The sequence below is a fragment of the Enhydra lutris genome, unplaced genomic scaffold (genome assembly GCF_002288905.1).
Source record: "Enhydra lutris kenyoni isolate GAN:26980312 unplaced genomic scaffold, ASM228890v2 scaffoldscaffold3, whole genome shotgun sequence".
In the NCBI taxonomy this organism is placed as follows: domain Eukaryota; kingdom Metazoa; phylum Chordata; class Mammalia; order Carnivora; family Mustelidae; genus Enhydra; species Enhydra lutris.
Window position 1 is genome coordinate 17,281,252 of NW_019154087.1, and position 16,573 is coordinate 17,297,824.

At 36.5% G+C, this 16,573-nt stretch overlaps 1 protein-coding gene across 3 annotated transcripts in view; it reads left to right on the forward strand.

Annotated features, from left to right (window-relative positions):
* Positions 1 to 11,897, forward strand: part of LOC111153734 (arylsulfatase family member J) — a 94,588-nt gene extending 82,691 nt beyond the window's left edge. The window contains exons 1-3 of one of the 3 annotated variants that reach the window (XM_022512944.1): positions 7,532 to 7,579; positions 9,788 to 11,147; positions 11,256 to 11,281. In XM_022512944.1, the coding sequence (XP_022368652.1) occupies positions 7,532 to 7,579; positions 9,788 to 11,147; positions 11,256 to 11,281 (1,434 nt within the window). Of the gene's footprint in view, positions 1 to 7,531; positions 7,580 to 9,787 lie in introns of those variants that run through there. The other 2 variants (XM_022512938.1, XM_022512928.1) reach the window with 2 other exon arrangements.
* The last annotated feature ends 4,676 nt before the right edge of the window (positions 11,898 to 16,573 follow it).

A 16,573-nucleotide genomic window follows, 5' to 3' on the forward strand; every position in this document is an offset into this window, starting at 1 on the left:
GTACCATGCTGTCTTGGTGATCATGGCTTTGTAATATAGCTTGAAAATAGGCAATGTAATGTACCCAGCTTTGATTTTATTTTTTCAACATTTCCTTGGTGATTCAGGGTCTTTCCTGGTTCCATACAAATTTTAGGATTGTTTGTTCCAGCATTTTGAAAAATGCCATTGATATTTTGATTGGGATGGTGTTGAAAAGTATAGATTGCTCTGGGCAGAATAGTCATTTTAATAATGTTTGTTCTTCTGATCTATGAGAATGGAATGCTTTTCCATCTTTTTTTGTCTTCTCCAATTTCTTTCATGAGTGTTTTGTAATTCCTAGAGTATAGATCCTTTACCTCTTCGGTTAGGTTTATTCCAAAGTATCTTATGGATTTTGGTGCTATTATACGTGGAATCTATTCTCTAATTTCTCTTTCTACAGTTTCATTGTTTGTGTATAAGAAAGCAACTGATTTCTCTGCATTGATTTTTTTTATCCTGCTACATTACTGAATTGCTGTATGAGTTCTAGTAATTTGGGGGTGGAGACTTTTGGATTTTCCACATAGAGTCTCATGTCATCTGTGAAGAAAGAGAATTTAACTTCTTTGCCAATTGAATACCTTTTATTTCTTTTGTTGCTGTTGCTAGGACTTCTAGTACTATGTTGAACAATAGTGGCAAGAGTGGGCATCCTTGTAGTGTGATCTCAGTTGGAAGGCTCTCAGCTTTTCCTCATTGAGAATGATATTTGCTGTGGGTTTTTCATAGATGGATTTTATGAAGTTGAGGAATGTTCCCTCTATCCCTATTCTCTGAAGAGTTTTTCTCAGGAAAGGATGCTGTATTTTGTCAAATGCTTTTTCTTCATCAGTTGAGAGGACCATGTGGTTCTTGTCTCTTCTCTTATTTATGTGTTCTATCACACTGATTTGCAAATGTTGAACCGTACTTGCACCTCAGGGATGAATCCCACCTGCTTGCTATGGATACTCCTTTTAATGCACTGTTGGATCCTATTAGCTAGGATCTTGTTGAGAATTTTGGCATCTGTATTCATCAGGGTTATTGGTCTGAAATTCTCCTTTTTAATGGTGTCCTTGCCTGGTTTTGGGATCAAGGTAATGCTGGCCTCATAGCTTCTGCACAGCAAAGGAAACAGTCAACAAAACAAAAGGCAACCCACAGAATGGGAGAGGATATTTGCAAATGACACTACAGACAAAGGGCTGATATCCAAGATCTATAAAGAACTTCTCAAACTCAACACCCAAAAAACAGATAATCAAATAAAAAATGGGCAGAAGACATTAGCCTACAAAGGCTACAAGACCTACAAAAGGCTAACAGACACATGAAAAAGGGTTCATCATCATTAGCCGTCAGGGAAATTCAAATCAAAACCACACTGAGATGCTACCTTCTACCAGTAAGAATGGCAAAAATTGACAGGGCAAGAAACAACAAATGTTGGAGAAGTTGTGGAGAAAGGGGAACCCTTTTACACTGTTGGTAGGAATGCAAATTGATGCAGCCACATTGGAAAACAGTGTGGAAGTTCCTCAAAAAATTAAAAATAGAGCTACTGCATAACCCAGCAATTGCACTACTGGGTATTTATTCCAAAGATACAGATGTAGTGAAAAGAAGAGACATATGCACCCCAACGTTGATAGCAGCAATGTCCATGTAGCCAAACTGTGGAAAGAGCTGAGATGCCCTTCAACAGATGAATGGATAAAGAAGTTGTGGTGCATATACACAATGGAATATTCAGCGAGGCTGAATGCCCAACTTTTGCATCAACATTGATGGGACTGGAGAAGATTATGCTAGGTGAAATAGGTCAAACAGAGAAGGTCAATTATCATATGGTTGCGCTTATTTGTGGAACATAAGGAATAGTACGGAGGACATTATGAAGGGGGAGAAATCAGGGCGGGAGATGAACCATGAGAGACTATTATCTCCAGGAAACAAACTGAGGGTTTTAGAAGGGAGGGGGTCAGGGGATGGGTGAATCTGGTAAGAGGTATTAAGAAGGGCACAGATTGCATGGAGCAATGAGTGTTATATGCAAACAATGAATCATGGGACCCTACATCAAAAACTAATAATGTACCCTATTGTGACTAACATAACACAATAAAAAAAAAATTAAGGACTATAAATAGAATGACAGTCTTCAAAATAAAAGAGTCTTTTGGAAGGAAGTGATAAAGGAACATCTTTCAGAATATGGAAAATTAGTTATATTTTTCTAATTTATAAATATCTGAGTGACATTTAATTCATATGTTGTAGTCTCTTATACCTGGTTCCTTCCCTTCAAATACCAATTTCTCCCTCACTATTGGCTGATTTTGTATTCTATAACAACACTAGACATTGGAGTCTGCATGGAACCATGAGGATTCATATTTTATCTTTATATGTATCTTGTATTTGTAAGGGTACATTAACTATGTAATTGGATTAAAACAATAATATTGTATTAGACATTCCTAGACAAAAGAGAATTCAAAACTACTGTCCCTACCAGAACCCAGTGATATAAATTAATATTTAAAAAGATTACAAAAGTCTTTACACATTCTAATGCCAAGGTGAAAGGCCCACTTAGCTTTTGTCTTTTAATTTGGCAGGGAAGTGAGAATGATTGCTATTGATTTTAACAGATTTGGCATCAAATCTAGATTTACTATTGTTCATATGGAATTTTCTTCACATGGTACCCAGATGATAATTAAAAAAAGTAAACTAAATTTCAAAATTAGTTCATTTTTTTAGTCATGATTACTGCATTCAGGAATATTTTGTGAAAAACCTATTTTTTAAGCTAACTTTATATTATTCAAAGAAAGAACTTAAATATATACGGATGCATTGTGGAAACTTCTTTATCAAATACCTGTACGTAATATTATAAACTTGTTTATGTAAAGCTGCTCTGAAGTTGCAAGGCATTCTTTAAGGAAACATTGACCTGTTATCCTTGATCCATGAATTCTTAGAGTTAGAAGACACCTTACAGGTAACCTAACACTCCTTTCCCAATTCAGATACATCTTTTTTATTTTTTAAATTTTTTAATTTAAAAAAAAATTTTTTTTTAAGATTTTATTTATTTCACAGACAGAGATCACAAGTAGGCAGAGAGGCAGGCAGGGAGAGAGAGGAGGAAGCAGGCTCCCCGCAGAGCAGAGAGCCCGATGCAGGGCTTGATCCCAGGACCCCAGGATCATGACCTGAGTGGAAGATAGAGGCTTTAACCCACTGACCCACCCAGGCGCCCCTCAGATACATCTTTTACAGAATCCCTGGCAGATGATCGTATAGTCTATTTTGTTGTTTTTTTCTTTTCTTTTCTTTTCTTTTTTTTAGTTGTGGGTTTTTTTTAGTTATTGTTTGTGTTGTTGTCATCTTGCCATGTACCATTTTGTAATGTTATCCATTAGTCAGAGTTGTATACTTTGGAACAAAACAGAGATCAGTTGGTCCATCCACTGTTCACCAAAATATGAAAGCCACAAATTCAGAAGTCCTTGATTTTTTCCTTTTCCTTTCCCACTACCCTCCCTTCACTGATTTTGTCCTATCAGTTCTAAATTCAAATTTTACATCTGATTTATCTACTTACTTCCATTTTTACTGCCACTAGGTGGTAGTCCAAGCCACCCCTTTGACCTACACTACTGTAATAGCCTTCTCATTAATCCCTGTGTTTCAGTTGTCATTTCTTCACAATCAACTTTCTGTACCAGCTCTCTCCATATTGGAATACATACACTGCAGGGCAATGCAGGATCGTTCATTAGGATACAAGAACAAATACCGGAAATTCTATTTATATTTATTTTTATCCCATCCTTTTTCATTTCTGTTTAGTGTAAGCTTATGATGTTCATAAATTAGTACAGTAGTGCATGTGTGCCATTTATAAATAAATAAGTGTACATTTATTTGGGGGACCATGTTTGAATATTGAGTACTCTATTCCAGATATATTCTGATTAGCACAGAGTAGGATTATTACTTCTTAGAATTTGCACTCTGCCCTTATATAATGTAAGATCTTATTAACATTTTAGCTCTTTTCTGTTTTGCTTTTTTTCAAATTCATAGTCTGATATATCCAACTTCCCAGATCCATAAGAAACATGTAAATCATTGCTTTTTACAATGCAGTGCCTTCCATTTATTCCAATTAGATTTTCTTACACTTTTTAAAAAAATTTTGAAACAATCTCATATTCCAGAGAAAGTCAAGTACCATACATGTACAACCCAAATAACATTTTTTCCTGGACCTTTTGAGAGTTCACTGCCAACCTGATGCCCCATCATCTCTAATACTTTTGTTTATATTCCCTACAAACAAAATCTCTTTCTATGCTGGGTCCTGAGACTATGAAAACCTGGAAATTAACATTGTTAATCCCATTTAATCCTTAGACCCTACTTAAATTTTGCCAGTTTTCAAAGTATGTCTTTTATCATAACTATTCCAATTCAGAATCACATGTTACATTTATTTGTCATGTTTCCTTATTCCTCTTTAAATTGGAAAAATTAATTATTCCTTCTTTGATTTACATTACCTTGACACTTCTGAATATTTTAGATCGGTTATTTGTAGAATATCCTTCAATTCGGGTTTGCCTCTTGTCTTCTCAGGTTATGCACATCGATTCAGGTTCTGCATCTTGGGCTGGCACACCATGTTGTGTTCTTCTCATTGCATCCTATCGTCAGGCACATGACAATTGGTCCCAGTTATTGGTGATGTTAACTTTGATCACTAGATTAATATGGTGTTTATCAGGTGCTTTCACTTTACAGTTACTCTTTTAAAGATTTTATTTATCTACTTGTCAGAGAAAGAGAGTACAAGCAGAGGGAGCAGCAGACAGAGAGAGAAGCCAGCTCCCCACTGAACAAGGAGCCCGATGTTGGACTCGATCCCAGGACCTTAGGATCATGACCTGAGCAGAAGGCAGATGCTTAACTGACAAAGCCATGCAGGCATCCCTGCACAGTTACTCTCTCATCACATGTTTTGTGGGAGGTATTGTGAGAATATGTCATTATCCTATTCCATAGCAAATTTTTATTATTTGCCAATTTATTTATAATAGTATGGACTCAGGGTTTCCCTATTTTTTTCAGTGGGTAAAATTTTTTACTATCGCTATTTTGATACTCACATTGTCTCATATTCAGCCAGTGAGATCCCCTTCATTCAGGCTTCTATATCTTTCTTATGTATTCCCTTCACTCTTTGAGCACCTCCTTAATTTTTGATCAATATTTCACCTACTTTGTTTTGACATTTCAGGCCATTTATATTACTTTGAGTCTTGATTAGGCTCAAAGTTGATAATATCAACTCTTCCTCCTATATGATATATATCAATATACTATTTTGTATTTTGAAGAATTATTGATCATCAAGCTAGTTGCTGCTGCCTAGTCAAAGTCACTATCAAGCCAAAGATTCTTCCCTGGATTTCAACCATCTACTTCTTTTTTTTTTTTCTTTTTTTAAAAGATTTATTTATTCATTTATTTGACAGAGAGAGATCACAAGTAGGCAGAAAGAAAGGCAGGCAGAGAGAGAGGAGAAAAGCAGGCTCCCTGCTGAGCAGAGAGCCTGATGTGGGGCTTGATCCCAGGACTGGAGATCATGACCAGAGCCGAAGGTAGAGGCTTAACCCACTGAGCCACTCAGGCACCCTCTCCTTGAAAGAAAATAATTTGCTAACATTCAGTGCTCTTCTCCATGACTAAAAGCACTGACTCCATCCCAACCTGATCCCAAGGTTCAGAGAACTCATACATAAAAGTCACTGCCATTACTGATCTTGACTTAGAGCTCATTTAAAGATATCAAAGCTTTGGGTACCAGGAGGTGGTGGACAAAAACAAACAACAACTTTGTCCCTGGCACACATTTTTTAAAATTTATTTTATTTCCTTTCAGTGTTTGAGAATTCATTGTTTATGTACCACACCCAGTGCTCCATGCAATATGTGCCCTCCATAATACCCACCTCAGTATACTGCTTAATTGAGCAAATGAATAAATGCAAATAAACAAACCCAAATTTTAAATGGGTCTAACTGTTCAATAATCTGTGAGTGTTCATGGAAAAGCCTTTAAACCCAAAAATCTGGATTCCAGATTTTTTTTTTCAAGGATTACAGCTGTAAAACTTGACAAACCACTAAATTACTCTGAGTTTCAGTGTTTTTTGCTTTTGTTGTTATTAGATGAAAATAATAAATGGAACACTCCTGCCTCATCCACAGACTTGTACAAGCCAGAGAAATCATGTAAATGAAAATTATCTGTATGCCTTAATTGGTATTAAAGTGTAACATTATCATTCTTTTGGTGAATATACAATGTTACCATATGGTTATTTTTTTCATTATTTTATAAGAAAATGAGCAGATTTTTGAAATGCCCATCATTTTCCTAAACTGTTTACCTAATGCTGATATTTTTTTAAAAAGAAAATGGAGCTTAAAATTTTTTAAATTAATTAAAGTAACATAGAGAAGAAAAGAAAATGAAGCTAACTTAGGTTTTTGAAATACTCACAAATCATCTACTCAAAAATTGTTCTCAAATTTCTCTGGGATCAATATAAGCCTCACTATTTGATTTACAAAAATCTTTCCTTTCTTTAATTAGAAAGTTAGAACAGATTTGCTTCTCAAAACTGATGACATTTTTTTTCCCTGCTCTTTGATTTTTCGAAAAGTACTCATTTTACTTTTTTTAAGATTTTAGTTATTTATTTGTCATAGAGAGAGAGAGCACAAGCAGGGGGAGAGGCAGGCAGAGGGAGAAGCAAGCTCCCTGCTGAGCAAGGAGCCTGATATGGAACTTGATCCCTGGACGCCAGGATCATGACCCAAGCCCAAGGCAGATGTTCAACTGACTGAGCCACCCAGGCATCCAAGAAGTACTGATTTTAATTCTTAAAAAGAATAGGGGCCCCTGGGTGGCTCAGTGGGTTAAGCCTCTGCCTTCAGCTCAGGTCATGATCCCAGCGTACTGGGATCAAGCCCCACATCAGGCTCTCTGCTCAGCGGGGAGCTTGCTTCCTCCTCTCTCTCTCTCTCTCTCTGCCTACTTGTGATCTCTGTCAAATAAATAAATAAAGTCTTTAAAAAAAAAAAAAAAGAATAGAGAGAGAATCAGATTTAACTCCTGTCATTCAGGAATCAATTTCACAGGTTGGTGGGGCAGGCTGGAGGAGTTGGGGGTCATCTCTATATCTCTATTCTATCTATAAAATTAACATAAAAGTGTCCTACTTCTCACTGTTATAGTGAGAACTAAACATAATAATGCATGTGAAAGAATGCCTATAAATAATAAAACTTTGTACAAATATGTAAGGAACATATGACTCAGAACTTGGAGGTAATAATAGCAAAACCTGTCATCTATTGATGTACTCTCCTTATCAGATTCTATGTTCTCTTTCAGTGTTACAACAACCCAATATGTATTATTATCCCTATTTTACAGATGAGGAAACTGAGGATCAGAGGGGTTAAGTACTGCCCAAAGTCACACAGCTAATAAGCAGTGGAGCAAATTCAATCCCAGGTCTGTCTGACCCCCAAACTCTACCATTAACCCATGGCCCAAATTCTACCCCAAACTCCACCAGTTTGGTCCCAAAGTCTTGAATCCATTTAATGAGTCTGTACTGAAAAGTTCTCTTCTGTTTATGAGCTGCTGCCAAACCTTAATGTTGTTGGTTCTAAATTGTCCAATATGAAGACTGTCCTAGGTTGTGGAAACCATACAGTTAATAGTTCTGATGTCTCTTATTTATCTGCTAACACTGTCCCCTCTCCTGAAAGAAGCAGATCTCTTCTTTCCTACTCTTTTTTATGTGAGCATTTTCTGTATTTCATGCTTTTCAAAAGGCTCAATTACTTTTGCTTTTAGTACTAGCTGAGAAAATGCCCAGTTTGATTATAAAAACGCATTGGTTAGCCATTCAATGAATTGAATAGATACTTTCACCAAGTACATTTTCCACATAGAATTATTTAGTTAATAATTCATTAAAATTCTTACCCATACAGATTTTTCCATTTTTAAATTTACTCAGTGTTTACACTGATAGGTATTACCAATTTGTCATGTACTCATAAAAAATCGATGGTTTCACAAGTAAATGTTTTGGATCCTGAGCTGGATCATCAAAAATTATCAAGGATAATAACAATATTTTCTGAATTTGGTGTTAAATAATGCTTGTGAAATGCTTATTTCTTTGAGAGTTTTTATATTTTAAATTACTACAATTGTGATCATTGTGAAATTTTGACAGCTTAATGATCAGCAGAGTAGACAAGTCCATGTGGAATGCTGCTTTCCATTAGTGATCACATTTCCCTATGGGGCCTACCAAACCATCAATGTTACTGCAATTGATATTTCAAAAGGATTCACAGTTACATTATCCCGTCATTTGAAAATTTAAATAAATTGCACCATTCACCCAAGGTATGTATGACATGATGGCCTTTCAGGTTCAATCAGTTTTTAAAATTTTTAATTTTGATCTCAATATTACTCTCTGTAACCTGATTCCAAGAATATCTTCACATCGACTTTAAAACCTTCTGCAATCTTCATTTTCTCAGAATTTCTGTATTTTCTATTTTCAAAGTCCTTTTGAACTTATATAATGACTATAGAATCAATTGCTTTTAAATGTTGTGAACTAATAGGCACGTCTTGACCCAAATGAAAATTCATACACTTATGTGATGATAACCCTTCTCTAAGGAAAAGTCCTTGGCAAAATATCCTTGGGACAAGAACAATGCTGGAAACTAACATTCACTTAATTTTAACGTATAGAAGGTGTTGCTTTTTTTCCTTAGACTATAAATGAATCTAATTTTTTCTTAAATTGAGACACTGGAAAAAATATGAAAGGACTCTTTTCCTTCTGTTTTGGGGAAAATGTAATCCTTCTTTAGCATTAGCTAAAACCCTTACCCTAAAATGTTTTTTCAGAATAATGTACTGTGAACCAGAAAAATTCCCTTTCTCTTTACAGAGATCTAACAGGTTGGGGACTAATTATAAAATATATTTTGACAATCAAACAGCAGACTTTTATATAACTTTTGCTTGTATTTTTAGTGCTTCAGAATTAGCTTGAAATAGATCTCAGGAAATGATTCGGGAGCTAATGTGAGATCCCCAGACTAAAAACTAATAATACTCCTCTAACATTTGTATCCTTTCCCTCATCACATTAGCTTTCTATGTCATATAATTAATTAAGAGTTTAAAGTTTATTCAGATTAATTCCATTAGAAGAACTTTAAAAACACTGAGATAAGGGTGCCTGGGTGGCTCAATCGGTTAAGCATCCAGCTCTTGATTTTGGCTTAGGTCATGATCTGGGTCATAAGATTGAGCCCTATGTAGAGCTCCATGCTCCAAGTTCAAGATTCTCCTTCTGCCCCTCCCCTGTCCCACTCACACTCTCTCTCAAAACAAAACAAAACAAAACAAAAGTGCTTTGAGATAAGTGGTGAAATCTTAGTTTCAAAAGTACTGATTTAGAGTCAAATGTATTTCAAATGTTAAATATGAAGCTAATTAGGATAAGACTTATGAGTCAACCATAGAAATGTTGAACTGGTCATATTTTACTTGAGGTAAAGTTTCTCTTCATAGAAACATTGTTTAATTTAAGAATCATTGTAATATCTCTTTTATCCTGCACTGACGAAATTTTTACTCTTGTCAAGGTATCAGATACACACCGGACTTCAACATTCTATCATAAGACCTACCCAACCCAACTGTTTACCTCTGGACAATGCAACCCTACCTCAGAAGCTGAAGGAGGTTGGCTATTCAACACATATGGTTGGAAAATGGCACTTGGGTTTTTATAGAAAAGAATGTATGCCCACCAAGAGAGGATTTGATACCTTTTTTGGTTCCCTCTTGGGAAGTGGTGATTACTACACACACTACAAATGTGACAGTCCTGGAATGTGTGGCTATGACTTGTATGAAAATGACAATGCTGCCTGGGACTATGACAATGGCATCTACTCCACACAGATGTACACTCAAAGAATTCAGCAAATCTTAGCTTCCCATGACCCCAGAAAGCCTATATTTTTATATATTGCCTACCAAGCTGTTCACTCACCACTGCAAGCCCCTGGCAGGTATTTTGAACACTATAGATCCATTATCAACATAAATAGGCGGAGGTATGCTGCCATGCTTTCCTGCTTAGATGAAGCAATCAACAATGTGACCCTGGCTCTGAAGACATATGGTTTCTATAACAACAGCATTATCATCTACTCTTCAGATAATGGCGGTCAGCCCACAGCAGGAGGAAGTAACTGGCCTCTCAGAGGTAGCAAAGGAACATACTGGGAAGGGGGCATTCGGGCAGTCGGCTTTGTGCATAGTCCACTTCTGAAAAACAAGGGAACAGTGTGTAAGGAGCTTGTGCACATCACTGACTGGTACCCCACTCTGATTTCACTGGCTGAAGGACAAATTGATGAGGACATTCAACTGGATGGCTATGATGTCTGGGAAACCATAAGTGAAGGCCTTCGTTCACCCCGGGTCGATATTTTGCATAACATTGACCCCATTTATACCAAGGCGAAAAATGGCTCCTGGGCAGCAGGCTACGGGATCTGGAACACCGCCATCCAGTCAGCCATCAGGGTGCAGCACTGGAAACTGCTTACAGGAAACCCTGGCTACAGTGACTGGGTTCCCCCTCAGTCTTTCAGCAACCTGGGGCCCAACCGGTGGCATAACGAACGAATTACCTTGTCGACTGGCAAAAGCGTATGGCTCTTCAACATCACAGCTGACCCATATGAGAGAGTGGACCTGTCTCACAGGTATCCTGGAATCGTGAAGCAGCTCCTACGGAGGCTGTCACAGTTCAACAAAACCGCAGTGCCTGTCAGGTACCCCCCCAAAGACCCCAGAAGTAACCCTCGGCTCAATGGAGGAGTCTGGGGACCATGGTATAAAGAGGAATACAAGAAAAAGAAGCCAAGCAAAAAGAAGGCTGAGAAAAAGCAGAAGAAAAGCAAGAAAAAGAAGAAACAGCAGAAAGCAGGTTCATTTCCAAATTGCCATTCAGGTGTTTGTCATTATCATGGATAAGTACATTTTTTCCAAAATTGGTTAAACTTAAGTCAGTCTTAGTCTTTTAGCTGTTTTCTAGGTAAACCAGCAAATCTGGCTCAATAATATCACTGCCATTAGCACCAGACTTATTTTCATGTCATGGTCACAAGGAAAACAGGTCTATTCGGTGCCAAAGGTGCTACCATTGCAAGCCACACTTGGAGGAGGATAGAGACGTTTATTCCTTTTGCTCCTTTATGAAAGTGCTCATTAAGGATTTCAGCTGTTGTGCTTCAGTCAAGGGACCAAACATTTGCTTTCAACTGCAATCAATGAGTATGTTAATTTGATGGAAGTTACAGGGTAGTGTGATGAAAACTACTTTTGAGTAGTTTTGAGGTTGCCTCGCCTCAAAAGGCCTTGAAAAATATTTTTTCTTAGTGAATTATTGTATCTCTATCTTATGATACTTGGTTTTTCTAAATTAATTCCATTTCATGTATCATTTCCTTTCCTGTGAAAATAAGCTGTTTCCTCCCATGTAAACAGCTTGCACCTCATTTTATCACGCATGAGGGAATGGCAAATAAGAATGTTTGAGCACACTGCCAAAACGTGAATGTAACTATTTTCTAAACACTTTAACAGAATGACATTTCAACATAAAGTACATAATTTATTTTACAGAAAAAAATATTGTTTTCATAAAGTTATGCAAATGACTTTTATTTTTATTTTCTATATACTGTTAGAAGTTTATTTCATGTCTTTAAGATTACCAAGCACTGTAATACTATAAATTACTGTAATACTGTGTGAATTCATAGAATAGAAAAAGAAAATTAGAAAAAATGATAATCATCATTGTTCAACCATTATTTTGAATGTAAAAAGATGAATATATTCCTTACAAATTACTTGGAAATTCAGTGTTGTATCGGGTTGAGAGACACCTTTATTGTTTCTATCATAAACATTTTATTTATGTGTCTTTATTATTAAAATGACTTATTTCACAGCACTAACAAATTTAGTGTGGTTTTCCTGATCCAATTTCTAGATAAAATTATTCATCTTAACAAGAAAAATCTTTACAAATACACAATTAAAGCTATGATTTTCTAACAACCATAGTAAATAACACAGATTTTGCAAATAAGAGGTGTCTCCACTTGGCTATTTCAGAGACAAAAATATTATTTTTGTTAATCTATAACATTTATAATGATCCTCCTCTTACATAAAGTAGATATGGTGGGATGTAATTTTAAGCTCTCTATTAATGACCACAACTTTTTTTTTTTAAGATTTTATTTATTTATTTGTCAGAGAGAGAGAGAGAGAGAGAGCACAAGCATGGGGAGCTGCAGACAGAGGGAGAAGCAGACTCCTCACTGAGCAAGGAGCCCAGTGTGGAACACGATCCCAGAACCCTGAGATCATGACCTGAGCCAAAGGCAGTTGCTTAACCAACTGAGCCACCCAGGCATCCCCTTCCATATCTTTTTTCAATGAGAATAAATTAGCTCACAGCCTTCTATCTGGAAATGGCTTCACAGATGTTATTAGCTATTTGTAAGAATACCTGCTACCTGCACATGATGCTAGGTAGACTGTGATTTAAGAGAAGTCTGTCTTGCAGGGTGCCTGGGTGGCTCAGTTGGTTAAGTAGCTGCCTTTGGCTCAGGTCATGATGCTGGGCTCCCTGCTCAGCAGGGACTCAGCATGCTTCTGCCCCTCCCCCCTACTCAGGTGCTGGGCTCTCTCTCTCTCTCTCTCACAAATAAATAAATAAAATCTTTTTTTTAAATAAAAAGTCTGTCTTGCCCTTAAGAAACTAAAGTCTAATATAATAATCATGTAAAAATATTGAACAAAAATATTTTCAAAATACTGTCAGCAAATCTCTAGGTATTTCAAGATGTCCAGGAAGGAAAATACTATACAGTTGACTTTCACGTCCCAATCATTAAAACTGTGTTAATACTGGGCATTTAGTCTCGGGTGTCATTTTCCTGAACTGTGATTCTCAGGCTGCATTTCCAGAGCTGTCTGTGGCTCTTTCAAGTATAAACTGCAATTCTTTAAAACCTCTGATCCTTTTACTAGGGGAATGAAAGAAAGTCCTGGACTGAAAAATGAGTTTTCCACTAGTTTTGTCAGAAAGCAGTTTGTGGATATAGCTATGTGTCTTGGGTGAGAAAGGATATAAAAGAGTTAATTCAAATAAAAAAGCAACAAAGCAACAAATAGCAAGGCAGCAAACACTTTTGGTGCCTTTCCAGTGAAAACAACCACCCCAGGTCTGTCAAGTCTACTAAGGGAGTTGTTTCATCTGGAGTTACATACTCTAACCTCACTTTTCAAAAAATTGAGTGACTGTTAGTTTGCTTGACTGGGCCGTTTTTGAAAATCTTAAGGATAGAGAAAACACTGTGCCACTGACAGTTGAATAAGTATACAGTAAATACACTTTAGCATTTGCTACTCCAAGGTCCATGAATTTGGCATCAGGATTAGCTTCTTAAGCATTTTATTCATAGGATTCTTGAGCACCCAAATTGTGAATTTGTCAGTAGCCATCAGAATATGCTGGTAGAAATAAGCTGTCTTGCCAAAAGCAGCACACAAAATTCTTATGTCATAAGCTAATAAATCCATTGTTCCCTCTTAGGGAAAATGACTTCTCAAAATTTATACATTCATTCAACAAATATTTATTAAATCCTATTATCTGTCAGGCAAAATTCTAGGCGCTTGGGATGGATCAATGAACAAAAGGATTAAAAATGTTTACCTTTGTGCTCTTGCCAAGTTAGGCAGACAATAAATAATGAACATAAGTAATAAGCAAATGATATACATAGTCCCTCACCTTAGGCACAGTTTTGATCTCCGTGGTTTCAGTTACTCTAAGTCCACTGTAGACCCGAAGTAGATGACCCTCCTTCTTCTGTATCTAAGGTCAATAGTAGCCGTCCCTATGCCTATGTCATTCACCTCGCTTCATTTCAACATTTTGGGATTTTTTTTCATCTCACATCATCACAAGAAGGCTGAGTTCAGTACAATAAGATATATGGGGTTAGGTATTACCCGCAGTTTCAGGCATCTCCTGGAGGTCTTGGGACCACTGTATATAAGTACTATATAAAGTAATACGAAAAGGAAAAAGTGGATCAGGAAAAGGGGAGGATTCATTCAACGCCAACTTTATCCACCTGTTCATTCAACATTTATGAAGTGCCATATGCAATGATATCTGCGAGGGTCTGGTGGCAAGTATCATCAGACAAAGTTCCTGCCTTCAGGTCTTGTACACTCTCCTGGGAGACATACATGAACTGAATAATCAAACATCCTCATCTCCCCCACGCTTCTTCCCTAATTGATCTCTCTCTGTGGCACTTCTCACCCTTTAATATATTTCATGTTTTACTTACATATTTTCTTTATTCTCTGACTCTTCCCTCTAGAGTATAAACTTCTTAAAAGTGGTTTATGTCTGCTTGGTTTACATCCGTATCACCAGTATATAAAGCAACACCTGCCTCAAAGTCAGCATCCAACATATAATTTTGAATGAATAATCGCATATATCCATATTTTCAGCTACATTTGCTTCAGTTTCCATTTTCCATTTTTTGTTTGCTTTCCACTTCTTATATAGGGATTTCACTTTTGGAAATAGAACTCATCATCCCTAATACTTTCCCTCATAATAATAGCAATAATGTGAAATACAGACATTTCTAGCACTATAAAAAAAATTAACTCTGATAATGTATGTTGTAAAAAGAGTGTTATAGCAAAAGCCAAGCAAAAGTCACACAAAATTGAGAGCCAATTTTATCTATATAATCTTTATTACCTAACAGGGCAGAATACCATTATTCTAACACTACATTGAATATTACAGAATGCATTAGCTGAAATGAGAGTTTCCAGAAAGGAGAGGTGGGGCCTTAAACTGGGAATAATTTTTTGTAGCAAGTGATAGAAGGAAAAAAACATAAATAGCAAATAAACCTCTATGTCTTCATAGAATTATGAAGCCACATGGCTTATTGCTCCTATCCTTGGGTGTTCTATTACAAACCTCTCCAATCTGGCAGAGCAGAATTCTTCTTGGAAGACAGGTTTTTCCCCAAGCTGGTTTTAGTATCTCTATGAAGTCTGTTGACTTATTGGCTAGCTATGGCATTATTAAACCCAGGACACCAAAATGTCCTTGTGAGTTAGGCAGTCACATTACTTAACCTTCCATTTCATATCTATGACTTGACAGAAATTTCTTTTCTCTCAAATTTTTCTATAATCTTATATCCTTTGTTTATTAGCTTATGCAATTTTGTGTAAAATTAATCCCAACAACCACAAAGGAATAAGAAAACAACATAGGCTCATGAGAAATGCCTCATAGTCACTCTTTGCAGAAATTCCCTAGCTGAAAATTTTAAGTGAGGAGCATCTTATGAATCAAATAAAATTTGTCTTTCAGAATAAAAATCCAAAAACAATTTTCGAGAGGACGTATTAATCTCTCTGGAAACCATACTTTAAAGAATTAATGTTCCTTCAGCCTTGAGAGTTGTGAATGCCTGGTGGATACTTTCAACTGAACTTCTAAATCATAAACAACTATGAAAAAAAAAATTTTATAACTAAGGTTAACAAAAACAAAGCCTTGATTTTTATGTAGCATCTGAAACTGTATTTTCTCATGTCACCATCACCAGACATTCCAGAGGCTCTTTTTCAGGGAAAAAAAAAAAAAAATGATAGCATAATTCATCAGTCATGGAGATACATTGTACATGACCCACTAACATTTCTCTATTTGTAGCTTTTTGTGATTGGCGTATCAATGCCCTCTAGCACCTGGGACATAGGGAATTACAAGCATACAGCATCCGCATTATCTCTACTTTGCAGTCACACTTAATTTAGCAACAAAATATAAGGGTTCAGAGTCTATCACCCCAAAATATGCTGCCTTGGCATATTGGTTACTTTGAGTGAGTTAAAGGTAAGTTAAAAATGTCAGATGCAAAAAGGGACCTCTGACCTTTCTTTTTTTCTGGAAGGAGGAGATAAAACTCCCATGAAAAGTGTCCTCCCTATACAAGAGGAAAGAAGACATGCTTGTCACCAGAGAAGGGTACTGAGAGAAATCTGTACAAACTTGTTAAACTGATCCTCATCAATCTAGTCACTTTTCCACAGTTAACTACCCTACCCCAAACCCCTTTGTTTTGTCATGTTGTCATAATTTGCTACCCTTCGTCTAACCTAGTACATAGCATTCACCTCTAGCTACTTCTTCGTGTCTTCATTTTCTAGTGAAGGTGCCCATGTACATGTAAAAATAAAATATACAGTCTTTTTATTAAACTTGTCTTTCTTGTCTTCAGG